Source organism: Lathyrus oleraceus, chromosome 7, assembly GCF_024323335.1.
Source record: "Lathyrus oleraceus cultivar Zhongwan6 chromosome 7, CAAS_Psat_ZW6_1.0, whole genome shotgun sequence".
Classification (NCBI taxonomy): Eukaryota; Viridiplantae; Streptophyta; class Magnoliopsida; order Fabales; family Fabaceae; genus Lathyrus; species Lathyrus oleraceus.
In genome coordinates, this window is record NC_066585.1 from 97237586 (window position 1) to 97253631 (window position 16046).

General features: G+C 35.7%; 1 protein-coding gene and 1 non-coding gene across 2 annotated transcripts; both read left to right on the forward strand.

Annotated features, from left to right (window-relative positions):
- The first annotated feature begins 462 nt into the window (after positions 1 to 462).
- LOC127109255 (small nucleolar RNA R71) lies at positions 463 to 569 on the forward strand. The gene has a single exon (XR_007796585.1). It is a non-coding gene; the product is annotated as a small nucleolar RNA R71 (small nucleolar RNA).
- A 13512-nt stretch (positions 570 to 14081) lies between these two features.
- On the forward strand, positions 14082 to 15487 carry LOC127106603 (ethylene-responsive transcription factor ERF060). Its single transcript, XM_051043904.1, has one exon. The coding sequence runs from the start codon at positions 14290 to 14292 to the stop codon at positions 15121 to 15123; it is 834 nt and encodes a 277-aa protein (XP_050899861.1). The 5' UTR covers positions 14082 to 14289; the 3' UTR covers positions 15124 to 15487.
- The last annotated feature ends 559 nt before the right edge of the window (positions 15488 to 16046 follow it).

Here is a 16046-nt window from a genome sequence, read left to right on the forward strand (position 1 = left end):
TTTCTATAAGAGAAATTTGGATGATTCTTCCTTCCAGGGTTGTAAGTGTTTGAAAATGGGTTACCTTGGGCGTAATTCACTTGGTCGGTATTTAGTTCGTTTAGAAGGTTACACTCCGCCGATTCGCTTCCTTTAGATCCACAGAGTTCGCACTCTATGTGGACTACTGCTACGATGTTAGTGTTTGTAGACATATGTTCGATCCTAAGGGCTAAAGCGTCCATTTTCTCCTGCATCATGTCTAGAGAGATTACCTCATGTATTCCACCTTGGGTCTCCTTTTTCTCTATTGATGCTTGTTCAGTTCCCCATTGATAATGGTTTTGGGCCATATCCTCAATTAGGTCACAAGCTTCTGGATAAGGTTTATTCATCAGCGCGCCACTTGCGGCAGCGTCGATGCTCATCTTGGTGTTATAATGAAGCCCATTATAGAAGGTATGAACGATCAACCATTGTTCTAGTCCATGGCGTGGGCAGACTCTTAAGAGCTTTTTATATCTCTCCCAAGCTTCGAAAAGCGATTCTCCTTGGTTTTAAGCAAATCTAGTTATTTGGTTTCGAAGAACAACAGTCTTGCTAGGGGGAAAATATCTAGCAAGGAATACTCTCCTAAGGTCTTCCCAGGTAGTTATTGAATTAGCTGGAAGTGAATATAGCCATGAACGTGCTCTATCCCTGAGGGAGAAAGGAAATAATCTTAAATGGATCGCATCGGGTGAAGCGCCGTTAGATTTAAAGGTGTTGACTAGTTGGATAAAAACTTTTAAATGTTAATTCGGGTTCTCGCTAGCGAGACCCACGTACTGGTTCTGTTGCACTAGTTGCAACAAAGATAGTTTTAGTTCGAAATTGTTAGCAGGTATAAGGGGGTTTACTATACTCGAACTAGGTTCCTCATCAGAGGGTTGGGCAAATTCCTTAAGACGTCGCCTACCGCGATTCTCGGCCATAGCTTTCTTAATTCGGATGAGTAAGAGGCGTGTACGAGTATAACGTTCGGGTTCCGCTAAAGGATCTACTAAATTTCCGATACTACGGGTTCTTCGCATTTACCCTCTAATAATGCCTTAGTCTATACGGTGTAACAACAGGGTACGAAATTTGACGAAGTTAGTCCCCGGCAACGGCGCCAAAAACTTGATCGCTTTGATTCGCAAGTGCACAAATAACGTCAAAGTAATATAAAAGAATATCGATCCCACAGAGACCAATCGTCAATCTATCGAATACTATCGTTACGGTGTTTATCTAAGGCGGTATAAAAGGGATATTGGGTTTGCAAAATAACGGTAAATAATAAATGCAGGTAAAGACAGGTTGAATGTAATTCACGTCAGTTAAGTGATGTTTCGATTGTCTAAATAGAACTACTTATGAGGCAATATTTTCTACTCTTGAAAAGAATCCATTTAACGGGAACTGTCACTTTCACGCATTCAGAATCGAGTTTACCCTTAAATTAAGGCCTTTTATTGTCACTTATAAAAGGTGCGCAAAACGCTAAAGTAGTAAACCTATTTTTAAGAAATGAGACTCGTAAACTTAGTTGAAAAGTGATTTTGATTTGGAAAGTTTACACAAGGAGTTTACTGATTTTAAACCTATCAACGCGTTCGAAAACAGTTTCAAAAATAGTTTTCCCTTAAAGTGTTAAAGATTCCTAGTTACTACGCCAGGGTGCTTTCGCACTCCTCGAATAATTAAAACTAACCAAGTTTGTTTTAGAAAACTCAAGTTAAAAATCAAAACAGCCTTTAAAGTACAGATTTCAATATGTGAAACATTACTTTAACTGTGATCCTTACATTCTAACCTTTAAAAGGTTTAGCCAGACATGGTAACGCAAACGAACATAACGGTGTTAATCATGATGAAAAGTTTGTTTTAGAATGTGAGGCGTAAAGAGCGAGTAAAGTGCGTAAAATAAATAAAATAAAACGAGTGCGGAAAATAAATAAAGTAAAGCGAGTGCAGAAAATAAATAAAGTAAAGCGAGTGCGGAAAATAAATAAAGTAAAAGTGAGTGCGGAAAATAAATAAAATAAAAGCGATGTGGAAAATAAATAAAATAAAAGCGATGCGGGAAATAAATAAAATAAAAGCGATGCGGGAAATAAATAAATAAAGCGATAAATAAGAACCTGCTCCAAACGGAGGCTTCGATTCTGGTACAAAAATAAACCTCCGACTCCTGAAGCTAAAGACGACAGCAACTCGAAGTGACCCAACTCAATCTCACAAAGGTGCGATAACCCCCCGATGTGACGGATTATCGCTATTACAAATGATAACTATATGCTTAGTGTTGTAAAACTAAGTTGGATGATAGAAAACGAAATGAAATGAGCTATTTATAGAGATTCTCAGCAGTTTGTAAAGACCATGGTGCCCTCCAACTTCTCCTTAGTGGGCTTTAGTGGGAACGTGATTTCCAAAGGTGGCGCCCGCCATCCCTTCATGGCGCCCGCCATGTGTGTAAATGGGGTGAATCATGGGAATGTGACGGTTACCTCCTAGTTGAGGGCTGGTGACTCATGGCTTCCCCTATAGCGGCCGCCATGTGCAACGTCATGTGTGTAATTTCGCCGAAAAACCCTAATTTTAGGTCTTTTTGCTTCGTTTCTTCCAAAAGTGTCCGAAAGTGCTAAATATTTGAAAATAAGAGAAAAGAGAGCATAATACAAATAAAATGATAATAAAGTCCTAATAAACATGTGAAATCCGAGTCAAAAACACGGTGTAATTCGATGTGATCACTGCATAAGATCCAGCAATATATCCAGCCTCACATTACGACAATGCCACCATAGGTTACTTTCTAGAGCACCATGAGATTGGTATACCAAACACTTGAAAGAAATATCTTGTCGTGCTTCTTCGATCTTCCTTATCTCCATACTAATCAGCATCTGAATAGTAATTACTAACAACTTTTTTGCTTTCAGAATCTTGTGGAAACATAACTCTATAATTTATTGATCCTTTTAGGTATCTCGGGATTCTTCTTGCAGCCTTCATGTGTGACACTCTTGGTTGACCCGTGTATCTGCTCACTAATCCGACTAAGAAACCTATATCAGGTCGACTGTTGCATACATACCTCAGAGATCCGACTCTTTGTTTGAACAAAGTTGCATTGACTCTGTCTTCTTTTCCATGTTTTTCCAGTTTCAGGTTTGTTTCGACATGCGAGGATGCATGATTTGACTCATCCATCCTGGATCTCTTGAGTATTTCTTTGACATACTTTCTTTGATGCAACATTATCCCTTGCTTGGTATTTAGAAATTCCATGCCTAGGAAATATGACAAATTTCCCATATCCTACATTTCAAATTCCCTCTCCATCAGCTCTTTGAACTTCGACAAGTTCTCCATGCTATTTACTGTTACCAACAAGTCATCGACATACAAATATATGATGGTTATATTTTGTGCCTTAACTTATACGTAGACACCATACTCCGACTTGCATTTAACAAATTCCAATTCGACTAAGTAAGACTCGATCTTCTTGTTCCATGCCCTTGTGCCTATTTAAGACCATATAGCGTTTTGTGCAGCTTGTATACTTTCCTTGCTTCCTCTTGAATCACAAACCCAGGAGGTTGTGTGACATATACAACTTCATCTAAGGGACCATTCAAAAATGTTGATTTCACATCTAAGTGTAATGTCGACCAACCTTGCTTGCATGCCAAGGCTACCACCAATCTGACAGTTTCCAATCTTGCTACTGGAGCATATACTTCAGAATATTCGAGTCCTTATCTCTGAAGAAATCTTCGAGCATATACTTCAACAGTCTCTTCATGAACCTTTTTCAAGTTCTTGAATTTTTGGCGAAGCTTCTGTTACAAGCTCAGAGATTCTGATAAACAGGATTCCAGATCAGAACGAGAAAAGTCAGAGAATACCTCTTCAATGTAAGACTCTCCTCTAGATGAACTTCCAGGGCTAGTGTCCATGAATGCAACGTTTGCTTGCTCCTCTTCAGAATTAGATTCTGAAGCTTCAGATTCAGAGTCGTCCCATGTTGCCATGAGTCCCTTCTTCTTTGTTTTGAAGGAGTTCTTCTTGAAACTTTCCTTTCTGGAGTTGTCCTTCTTGATCTTTGGACATTCATTTCTGTAGTGTCCAGGTTCTTTGCATTCGTAGCAGGTCACTTCCTTGTTGGGTCTGCCTTTGGAGGTTGAATCTGGACAATCTCCCTTCTGTCTGGGCCTTCTGAAGTTGTTATTTCTTTTTCTCCAAAGTTGTTTGATTCTTCTAGAAAGAAGAGATAACTCCTATTCATCATCAGAATTTTTATTTTCAGAGTCATCTTCGTCTTCTTCTTAAGCTTGAAAGGCTTTGTTCCTTTCTAGATTTCTTCTTTCTGATATGGATTTTAGAGCTACTAATTTGTTCTTCTTCTGAGGTTCATCTTCCTCTAGCTCTATCTCATGACTTATGAGGGAGCTGATAAGTTCTTCAAGGCTTATGTTGTTCATATCTTTGGATAACTTCAGAGCGGTAACCATAGGTCTTCATTTTTTAGGAAGACTTCTGATTATCTTCTCGATATGATATGTTGTAGTATATCCTTTGTCCAGAACCTTGAGTCCAGTAACTATGGGTTGGAACCTTGAGAACATTACTTCCACAACTTCATCATCTTCCATTCTGAAGGCTTCATACTTTTGGATTAAGGCCAGAGCCTTAGTCTCTTTAACTTGAGTATTGCCTTCGTGAGTCATTTTCAAGGAATCAAAGATTTCTTTAGTTGTGTCCCTATTGGTGATTTTCTCGTACTCATTGTAGGAGATTGTGTTCAACATAATAGTTCTAGCTTTATGGTGATTCTTGAAATCACGCTTCTGATCATCACTAATTCTACTTCTTGGAATAGTGATACCAACAGTAGAAATGGGTGGTTCATAGCCATTTGTGACAATGTCCCATAGACCAGTGACGTAGCCTAGGAAGAGGCTTTCAATTCTGTTCTTCCAATAGTCAAATTTTTCTCCATCAAAAACTGGAGGTTTAGCGTTGTAGCTATCTCTTTCATTTGTGTTAGCCATGGTGTTTTTCTCACGTTGGATCTCTCTACACTGTCAAGTGTTTAATTCAAAAATCAATAACATAGCCTAAGCTCTGATACCAATTGAAGGTGGAGAAAAACAACAAAGGGGGGTTTGAATTGTTTTCACAATAACTAAGAACTTTTGCAACACCACACACACGAAAGTAAGTGCTAACAACACAAGAAATTTATCTTGGTTTGCTTGAAAATCAAAGCTACTCCAGTCCACCCTACCAAGGTGATTTCTCCTTTAATAAGGACTTAATCCAATAATCTCAATAGATTACAAAAATGTCTAAGAGTTCAACAATCTCTTAGCCCTCTCAAGTCTACAGACTTCAACAAGTCACTTGAGGAAAATCAACAACTTTAAAGAATTACAAGTGTTTTCTTTAGTGCTTCTAGGTAAGCAGTATGAACACAACTAAGGACACGAATCAATGATCACACTGTGAGCAACAACTCTTGCGTGATTCCTGAATTATACAATGAAGAATATTGAATATATAGATCGAAATGGATTATGAAATTCTTTTGTATTGTTTCTTCATAATCAACATGATGATGATGAGGCCTTTATATAGTGCTTTGAGATGATACCGTTGAAGGGAAATTGATGGAGATTTCTTATCCATTATGAGACTTAATGACATTAACTTTCTTGTCCTTTCCATAGAAGTCTTGGAGAATAATCCATAACTTACTTATAGATATTTGTACCATACTTAGAATACTTCTTAATTAAGTTTCTGATTTTGATGAGCTAAATAATTTTTTGAGCGTGAATTAGAGTGATTCGTTGAGTGTGAATCAAAGTGAGCGGAGTCAGAGTCTTTGGGAAGAAGCTTTGTAGTCTTCAGATATTCTATTAGTTATACTTCAGATAGTTGTTTGTTGAATAGTCTTCAGATAGTTGGCTTGACTGGTCTTCAGATAGAGTGTTTTCTGATGTTGTCTTGCAGAGTCATCAGCTGTAGAGTCTTCAGATATGAACTTCAATATCAGATTTTGTATGTGATTCTTCAGAAGCGTTTTATGTTCAGAGCCGAATATGATTTCTTCATTGTTGGATCAGCTTTTCTAGACTGCTTTAGATGTCAGATATTATGTTCCTCAGATTCATTTTTCCTTAGAAACATGCACACTTAGAGAAGATTATTAGGGTACCAAATTGTTTCATTCTTTGTTATCATAAAAACTTAGAGAAATATTGCAGAACCAAATTCTTGTTCTAACAATGAGTAGTTACGTCATGATCAATACCGTGCTCTGCACAAAACTCTTTAAACGTCTTGGATGTGTATTCACCACCTCAATCTGTATGCAAAACCTTGATCTTCTTTTCACTCTAGTTTTTGACAAGCTTCTTGAATCTCTTAAAGATTTCTAATACTTTGTTCTTTTGCTTGATCACATAGATCCACAACTTTCAACTATACTCATCAACAAATGAAACAAAATACATGTTTCAACCAATGGTATGATCCTCGAACATGCCACATACATTTGAATGTACTGCTTCTAGTACGCAAGAGGATCTCATTGGTACATTCGAAGCAAAAAAGTTTTTGGATTGCTTCCCTATTAAGAAACCTTCACAGAGCTTGTCGGGCATCACAAGACTTGATATGCTATTTACCATCTTTTGAGTAATTAGTTGACTGAGTGACCTAAAATTCAAATGGCCAAACCTCAAATGCCACAACCAACTATCCTTATTGTCGACAACTGTCTTCAAGCATTGTATCTCTGTCGAGCAGATCTTGATCTTAAATGTAATGTTCTTCAATAATGGAGACTTTAAGACTAGATTATTCTTTGTGTCGAACAGTTCTAAGGCTCCATTCTCCGCCACGACTTAGAAAACTTTTTCGACCAGTTTTCCAACACTAAGAAAATTGCACTTCATTCCAGGTATGTAGAGTACATCTTTGATCATACTTTTTCCACCCTTTCTCCTCTGAATAACTATGTCGCATGTACCTTCTTCTTGCAATGAGCTATTATCTGTAAGTTTTATCTTGCTCTTCTTGAATTCGTCAAAGTCTTCTAACCACTCTCTTTGACCAGTCATGTGGTTCGAACAATATGTGTCGAGGAACTAGATCTTGGAGTCGACATGTTTATCTGCAATTGCAGCCATAAACACCAAATCTTTAGAATCATCTGAATCTTGACGTGCAAGGTTTGCTCCTTTATCCTTTCCTTTTGTCTCTCCCTTGTCTTTTATGGACCAATAATGCTTGGCCAAGTGGCCCCATTTTTCAAAGTTATAACACTCCACGCCTTTCTTTTCTTCTTTATTAGTCGAAGTTCCTTATCCTCTTTTGGAGGATTCAAAATAGACCTTATACTTCTGAGGGTTTGACCAAGACTTCTTACTCTGAGTCTTGCCTTTGAACTTGTTAGAACCACCATGATTCTTCCATCTTTGAGCTTGTAGTGTCTGTATTGAATCTTGAATGCCCTTTCTTTCAACAATTCTCAACTCATGCGCCTCCAATGAACAAGTCAAATCTTCCAACTTCAATGTTTCAAGATTATTGGATTCTTGAATAGCAGCAATAATATGATCAAAGTGAGAGGTTAACATACACATTACCTTCTTAACTATCATCTTATCAATTATGGTTTCACCACAACCCTTCATGAGATGAACAAGATTCTTCACCTTAGCAACATAACCTGCAATCTTTTCGTCTTCTCCCATGTGCAGTAATTCATACTATCATCGAAGCGCCTGTAGCTTGATGCCTTTAACCTTCTCACCGCCTTCATAATACTTCACCAGAACATCCCATGCCTCCTTTTCTGATTCAACATGAGAAATCTGATCAAAATTCTCCGAGTCTACCGCTGATTGAATGCAGAACAACGCCTTGCAATATTTCTTCTTGGCATCCTTGTGGTTGACTCTCTAAGCATCAGTTGTATTTGTAGCAAGCACAAGAACGCCAGTAATAACCACTTCAATGGTTTCATGGAAGCCAAACAACAATTGAATTTGTTTATTCCACCTAACCCAATTCTTACCTTTAAGAACCGGAAGGGAGTTTGGAATACCATCGTTGTTGCCGTTCATCTTTGCAGCGATCAATTAACAACCCACAATCTCAGAAACACAATCACCAACATGTGATTCTTGAAAACATGATAAAGAAAACTAGAGATCGAGATACCAATTTGTTAATGCATGAGGCACTTGTGTGAGGGAAGGGTTTGTGTCGAAAAAGAGAGAGAGAAAAATAGAGAAAATAAGATTATTATTATTGAAAGAGCAGAATAGTACACAATTGAATTACAAGCTATATCTATTTATATACATGTTCAACCCTAATTAACTTTTGGACTTGGACCTAATCAAGTAACTAACTTGGATTATATTCACAACAATTATGATACTTAAATATGAGTCCTTTTGAAATGTATGCAATTCTTTAAGAATACTTGAATACTAATTGTTATAATCTTTAAGAACTATATCATACATGTTATTTATAATTCATGATAAATTTTTTTTATCTATTGCGCAATTCTTTAGACATAATTTATTATGTTCTTTAGATACTATATAATAAATCATTATTTTGATATCCTTCAAAGATGTTTGATAAGTTCATAGAAACTATATGATAAACTCATTACTATCTTTCAAGATATTTGACAAGTTATTTAGTAATTATATAAAATATTGATATCCTTCAAGGATACTTGATAAGTTCTTTAGAACTATATAATAATATAGGTAAAATAGCCTTTTTCGTCCCGTATGTTTAGCGCGGGGTTCATTTTGCTCTCTTAATTTTTAAAAGGCTCATTTTCGTCCCTCAACTGTATTAAATGTGCCACGTTTTTCCTTTGCAGATAAAACACACTAACACTATTAAACGTGAAAGTGTTAACATCCATGTCAGCTTCACGTAGGATATATTCTTCTCTAAAGATATGTTCAGCAGCACATCCATCTTCTTCGTGTGAAAGAGAGTTTCGTGCATTTTGCCTTCATCTTCTTCTGTAATTTATTGTTCATGTTGCAACATCTATTGTGAAGAATAATGGCTCATAAAAGTTCTGCTCCGTCGCAAAAGGGGTCTGAGTGTGATGGATAAGTGAGTTATAGTTCCGAATCTGGGTTTAATTCTTCTCCTTTGAAAAATCAATGGAGACTAACTAGTGTGGTGATTTTGATGTACTCAGAAGGGAAATAGTCAAAAAAATTGGGAAGCAATTTTGGGGATGTCCACATTATAAGGTATGATCTATCTTGTTCAGTTTGCAATTTTGATTTTACACAGTGGGTAATGTTGTATGTAACCTGTGTAGGGGAATACAAGTAATGGATGTGATTATTTTGATTGATTTTGCGCTGAAGTGAAAGATGACAGGGACACGTAAATCAAGAATAAAAAAAGAGGTTGGAAATATTAGCAAAAGAGAATGAAGATCAACATCAGGAATTGCTTAAATCCGAAGGATTAATTGAAGAACTTGAGGGGGGCTCTCAATAACACAATGAAGTGGAAGACATTTTGGACAAATTCATTTTTTGTTGCTTTAAGTGTATTAATCTACAATTTATTAATGTAATTGTACAATGAAATGGAGTTGGATTGTTCTATGGGATGAATGAATTGTATTTCTACAATATTGTTTTATGAGATTAATGAAATGGAATTGTGCAATGTTGTTTATCACCTGGTATGGTTACTTGTATAATTTATCTATCAAAATGAAAACCATAACTGGTTTCATTGCACTATAACCTAACTGGTATAATTTGTAACTTAACTGGTTATAATTTGCATTATAACCTAACTGGACAAATTGGTATAATTTAGTTGTTATAATTTGTATATTTGGCCACAACAGAATATTGGCAAAATATGTCTTTCATTGCACCATAACATGATTTCCATATAAGGATTACAAAACACAGTACCAAACCATACCTAAGACATAATGCCTAAACATAGTACCAAAATAAGTGATATTACAGACCTAAGACAACATATTGTACCAAAACATAACATCAAAATATGTAACATTACAGACCAAAATATGACCTAAAATATCATAACAAAAATATCTATTTTTTCTTCTTGCTTGCTTGAGATGAAGTGAGCCTAGTTGTGGGGCCTGCCACATTCCTTGATGCAGATAACCTAGTTGTAGGGCCTAGTGATCCCACACTTCTTGTTGGCCTCCTAATGCTTAACTTCTTGATTAGAGTCCTGGAACCACTTGCTTTAGTCTTTGTGTGAGCTTGAGTCTGAGCCTGAGATTGTTGTGTTTGAGCTTGAGACTGAGCTGGTTGTGTCTGATCCTAAGATTGTTGTGTTTGAGACTAAGCTGGTTTTGTCCGATCTTGATTTCCATGAGTCTGAGCCTGAGACTGTTGTGTTTCAGATTGAGCTAGTTGTGTCTGAGGTTGAGCTTGAGTTTCTTAAGCCTGAGACTGAGCTGGTGGATATCCACTTGCAAGTAAGCTTGTTATGACTAGTTTTTTGCACTTATTACATTTAATATGTAGTCCAATCCTCCTTAGTTTGCGATCAGAGCCATCAACTTCACCTTGCTCTAAATTCCTTTTCTTTTTTGGACTTCCTAGCATTTTTCTAAAAACTGGTGGTTGCACATCATTATAGATTGTCCTTTCCCATAGGTTGAAGCCATTAATAGGGTATATGACATGGTTGTATACCTCATGATATTTGACTTTTTTGTACATATCTGGTATGTAACTCTCTACCTTGAAATTTCTTCTTTTCATGGAAGAAATTGCATGCACACATGGCAAAGCTGTCAGTTGCCATTTCCTACATGTACAACTTTGATCTTGAAAATTGACATTGAACTTATCTCCATCATTTTCAAGGTGCTTAACCTCAAAGATATGCTTAGCAGACATTCTGGAAAACAATAGATAGTCTTAGCAAACATTACATTATGAGTATACAAAACATAACATTATGAGTATACATAACATAACATTATGAGTATGTCTTACAATCCACATGTTGATGTAGTCACTAATCTTCACAATTCTAATAACCAAAACATTACATTATGAGTATACAGAACATAGCGGTTTATAAAGTACCAAAACATAGCAGTTTATAAAGTACCTCTTCATAATGTTGGGCAAGATGTCATCATCAGTAAGGTTTGCAAATCTCATTCTATTTTTTGCCCACCTTTCCATTATGTATGTTCTGATCTCTTCTAGCATTGTCACTACAGTCTTAACTCTTTCTTCAATAATAGCACTATTGAAGGCCTCCAACATGTTGTTTAACACGCTATCACACTTAGAGATTGTCTTGAATTGAGATTTTCTCCAAAAACTATGAGGTGTTTTCATCCTGTGCTTGAACGTTTCCTCATTAACATTCCTCATTTCTCTCATTCTCTTTCCCAGGATTGTGAATATGTTGACTTAACAGCTTTCCATATAATCTCTTTCAACTTCTTTCCAGGAAATCTCTTCCTAAAATTGTTATACAAATGGCGTATGCAAAACCTCGGTTCCGCACCCGGTAAAAGCTCATCCATAGCTGGCAAGAGACCCTAACAAATAAATACAAGAGAACCTCTTTACATATCACTCTTGCCCTTTGTTTATCATTTTTAGAGAGCCTTAAATCCCTTCCTGACTGGACTGCATATGAAGTAATTGCCTCCTTAAAATCATTCTTTGTTGCAAAATAGGTTCCTAATTCCTATTTATAGTCTGACATGTTCTTGGGCATTTTGAAAACATGATACTTCTTCCTATGACAGTTACTCTCATCATCAGTTTCACACCCACTCTCCAATTCCTCACTAGCACCTTCACATTTCTCACTAGCACCTTCACATTCCTCACTATGTTTTTTGCCTTTACCTTCAGCCTATTTGTCATAACCCAATAGATGTGTAATATCCTCTTCCACTAAACCATAATTGTCTTCATCTGAGTCTTGAAAGGCAACATCTAAGAAACTGCCATACTATAAACTCATATCATCATTATCACTCATATCATCAGCCTCATTAACATCAACATGATTATCTCCTACCTCACCCTCACTCATACCTTCATCCCCATTAACATCAACATTATCATCTCCTACCTCACCCTCACTCATATCCTTAGCCCCATTAACATCAACATTAATATCTCCTACCTCACCCTCACCCATATCCTCATCCCCATTAACATCAACATTTGTGCCTCCAACCTCAGTCTTATTCAAGTCACTTATAACATCCACTTTACCATTGAGAACTTCTTCTACCCGTTTTTCAATGACATCTTCAGTTTCATCAACATTAACTACAACCTTAACCATGTTTTCATTTTCATCCTCTATAGGTCCATCATAATAATCAAGTTGGGAAACTGAATGTTGCACATAGAAATGAACACTCTTATGTACCTTACATGAATCAACTATATCTCGGGCACCTTTATCATCACTCAAAGTAAACAAACCAATTGTTGGGTCCTTGTATATTATTGTTCTAGATTCCTCATATCTCAGTTCTTTAACAATCCCTAACACCTCAATAACTCCACTTATCAACATTGCACTTCACCTTAGCAACTGAACCCCGATAACTTGACTCATCACCACCTTCGGAAAAAGCCCCATGGTGTATAACTACATGCACATATTCATCTATAATATACCTAAAAATTATAACATTTTGAATCAGGAACACAAAACCCTAAATCCATGATAAACCCTAAAATGCAAACTCAGATGAACCCTAAAATAAAATTGGGCAAAGATTAAAAAGAAGAAGAAGAACATTATCAATATTCTCTTCAGAAATCCCTTTTCTTCGTACTTTCTTCATTTTTTCTTCGTTCTTCAACGATTCACTTCCTTCGTCAAAGAATGTGTTCGTAGTTCTACAAAGTGAGGTTTCAGAGAACTTCAGAGAAATGTGAGAGAAATGAGAAATCTGGGTTATCCTTTTTATGTATTACATTACCAGATCATCATAAACTAGTACACATGTGTGCCACCTTTGCATCTCAATTGACTTTGACTAACGTTTAGGACGGTAAGGATAAACGTGAACCACTTTGAATAATCGAGGGATCAAAATGGTCATTTTTAAAATTAATGGACAAAAATGAACCCTACATAAAACATAAGGGGCGAAAAAAGGTATTAAGTCAATAATATATTATTTAACTATCTTTTAAGGATGCTTCATATATTCTTTAGGAACTAACAAACTTATTTCTTTTGTAATCCTTATGGGATTATTAATAATTTAATAAAATATAATATCAAAATTTAACATAATAATGAAAAAAAATAATGAACTAATATTATCTCTGATAATTTTAATTTTAATTTTTATCTTTTTAAAATTTGATAGAATTTTATATTAATGTTATGAAATTAATAAAAAATAGAGACGGGAGAGAGAAATATAATTTATTATATTTTTCTCATTCGATCATTGAAATATAACATAAATCATATTTATAAAATATCTATAATAAATAAAAATTAATATAAAGTATCCTAATTGATAAACATCTGTAATCATATAATCAGATCATTTATAAGAGTATTTTACATAAAACTAATTTCTACTTCTTGATAGTCGTATCATATTTTAATTAATATAATAGTACATTTGAATAAATATTTCAAAATTTCAGATATTTTTATAAAGAAATTTGATAGAATCTAAATCATAAATAAGTTTTGTTTTATACTATAGTATGGCCAATGCAAAGTAAACACGTGTCAGAAGCTTTTCCGAGAATCCAATCCTCGAAATGATCATTGAACACTTTACCCGTTCCCCCATTTCTATTTTTATTCATCATAACATAACTCAATCCAACGTCGGCACATGCAACTAGCTCCGAAATGATGAGCTATTACATACGTGGCACACTCTAATTGGACAACCACAATCGAATAAAGGTGCTACAATTAAAGTTAACGAAGCAAACGATTCAATAAAGAAAATTCCATCACAAAGTGAGAGTATATAAACCAAGAAAACTCAACATGAATACACAAGAGTGAGAGAGAGGCAACTCACAAAACTAAAGTGAGATCAATGCCAAGAAACCCTTTCTTTCCCAATATTTGTCCTTTTCTTTCTACACCCCCTTCATTTTCTTCTAAGGGTTGGTAGTAATGTCACTCAAATCAGAAAGATATAAAAAAATTTAAGTTTTTATATTTATTTTTCTTTGGTAAAGCATGTTAACAGCTATAGATATATACAATGAAGAACTCATGAAAGCACTTGAGCCTTTTATGAAAACTGGCTCTTCTTCTTCATTAGTCTCTCAACAATCGCACAATTTGAATCCCAATTTCGAAACACAAAGAAGCTCTATAGGTCTCAACCAACTCACTCCATCACAAATCCTTCAAATACAAACACAATTCCAAATCTCGCAACAACAACAAAAAAGCTCTCTCGCACAAAAGCCCGTTCCCATGAAGCACTTTGGAACTCCCTCAAAACCCATGAAACTCTACCGTGGAGTTAGACAGCGTCATTGGGGAAAATGGGTCGCTGAAATAAGACTCCCGAAGAATCGTACTCGTCTCTGGTTAGGCACATTCGATACTGCAGAGGAAGCAGCTTTTGCTTATGATAACGCAGCTTATAAGCTTAGAGGCGAATTCGCACGCCTCAATTTTCCACACATGCGTCACTATGGAAATTATAATCCTCTCACTTCCTCGGTTGATTCCAAACTTCAAGCTATTTGTGAATCCTTGGCGGTTTCTCAAAAACAGGGGAACACTGAAAAGGACTGTATCTCTGTTGAAGATGTAAAGCCTGTCGTTTTTGTTCCTGCACAGTCCAAGGCTGAATTGGTTTTACACGAGTTTGAGGATTTTAAGGTGGAGAATGAGAACATGTTATTGTTGTCTATGTCTGATGAATGTTCACCTGGTTTGTCTTCTCCAGAATCCGGTGTAACTTTCTTGGACTTTTCAGATTCCTGTCAGTGGGATGAAGTGGAGAATTTTGGGTTGAAGAAGTACCCTTCTGTTGAAATTGATTGGGAGGCATTATGAGTCTGAGAAGTGATTTAGCAAATATATGTTTTTGGGTTTAATATGTTTCTGTATTTTGAAATATAAGGATATGTTCCGGTGTCTTCGACAGCGTCTGCAATGAAGTTTTTGACATTTGCAGGTGTTTTTGTTGGGATAGTTTGGAAATTTTAGGGTTCTAAATTAGAGTCATCTTAATGGTTTACTATTATGGTCTAATGATGGTGTTCTTGGTCTGCTGGAGTTTTTTTTTTCCCTTGCATGATCATAGGAGCTTCAACTTGTGTCTCGGTTACTTTCTTGTTCTCCTAATTTTTAAGCGTTTTCTAAACTACTGTCTCTGTCTAAATAAATATTAGATTTAAATATTATATTTTTATCTCTGCAATGATTGTTGTCTTTGGTTTTAAATCCTATAAATAAATTTGTTTGTTTGGAATAAATAAATTTGTTTGTTTGGAATTCATCAATGCAAAATAAGAGACTTTGAAGATAACTTGACTAGTTTGAAACAAAACATGGGAAATTGAGTGATCCAGTGATTTAATGAACAACAACGGTCTCTCAACTCCAATTTAGATTGTGATGATAACAAGATGAAAAATGTAAAAGAAAGTTTTATTTTCTAATATTTTTTATTGAATTGTAATTTTGTGTGTCGAAGTAGAATGTTCAACAAAAATAAGAAAGTGTCGAATCATCTAGGTATCGAAATGTCGAAGAGTATCTCGACAGTAATGTTAGACTTAGGTTTATTTGTTTGTGTCATACCATAAGTTTACTCCTAAGATTTTACATATCATATCATTTGCATTTCAACTAAGATCACAAGCATGACATTCTCCTCCCTTCACCTCTTTGGGTTTGCCTTTGTGGGAGATCATCAAGCACCCTTTGTATTTTCTTTTTACCTTTTGGCTTACTTGCATTTTAACTTTGCTAAC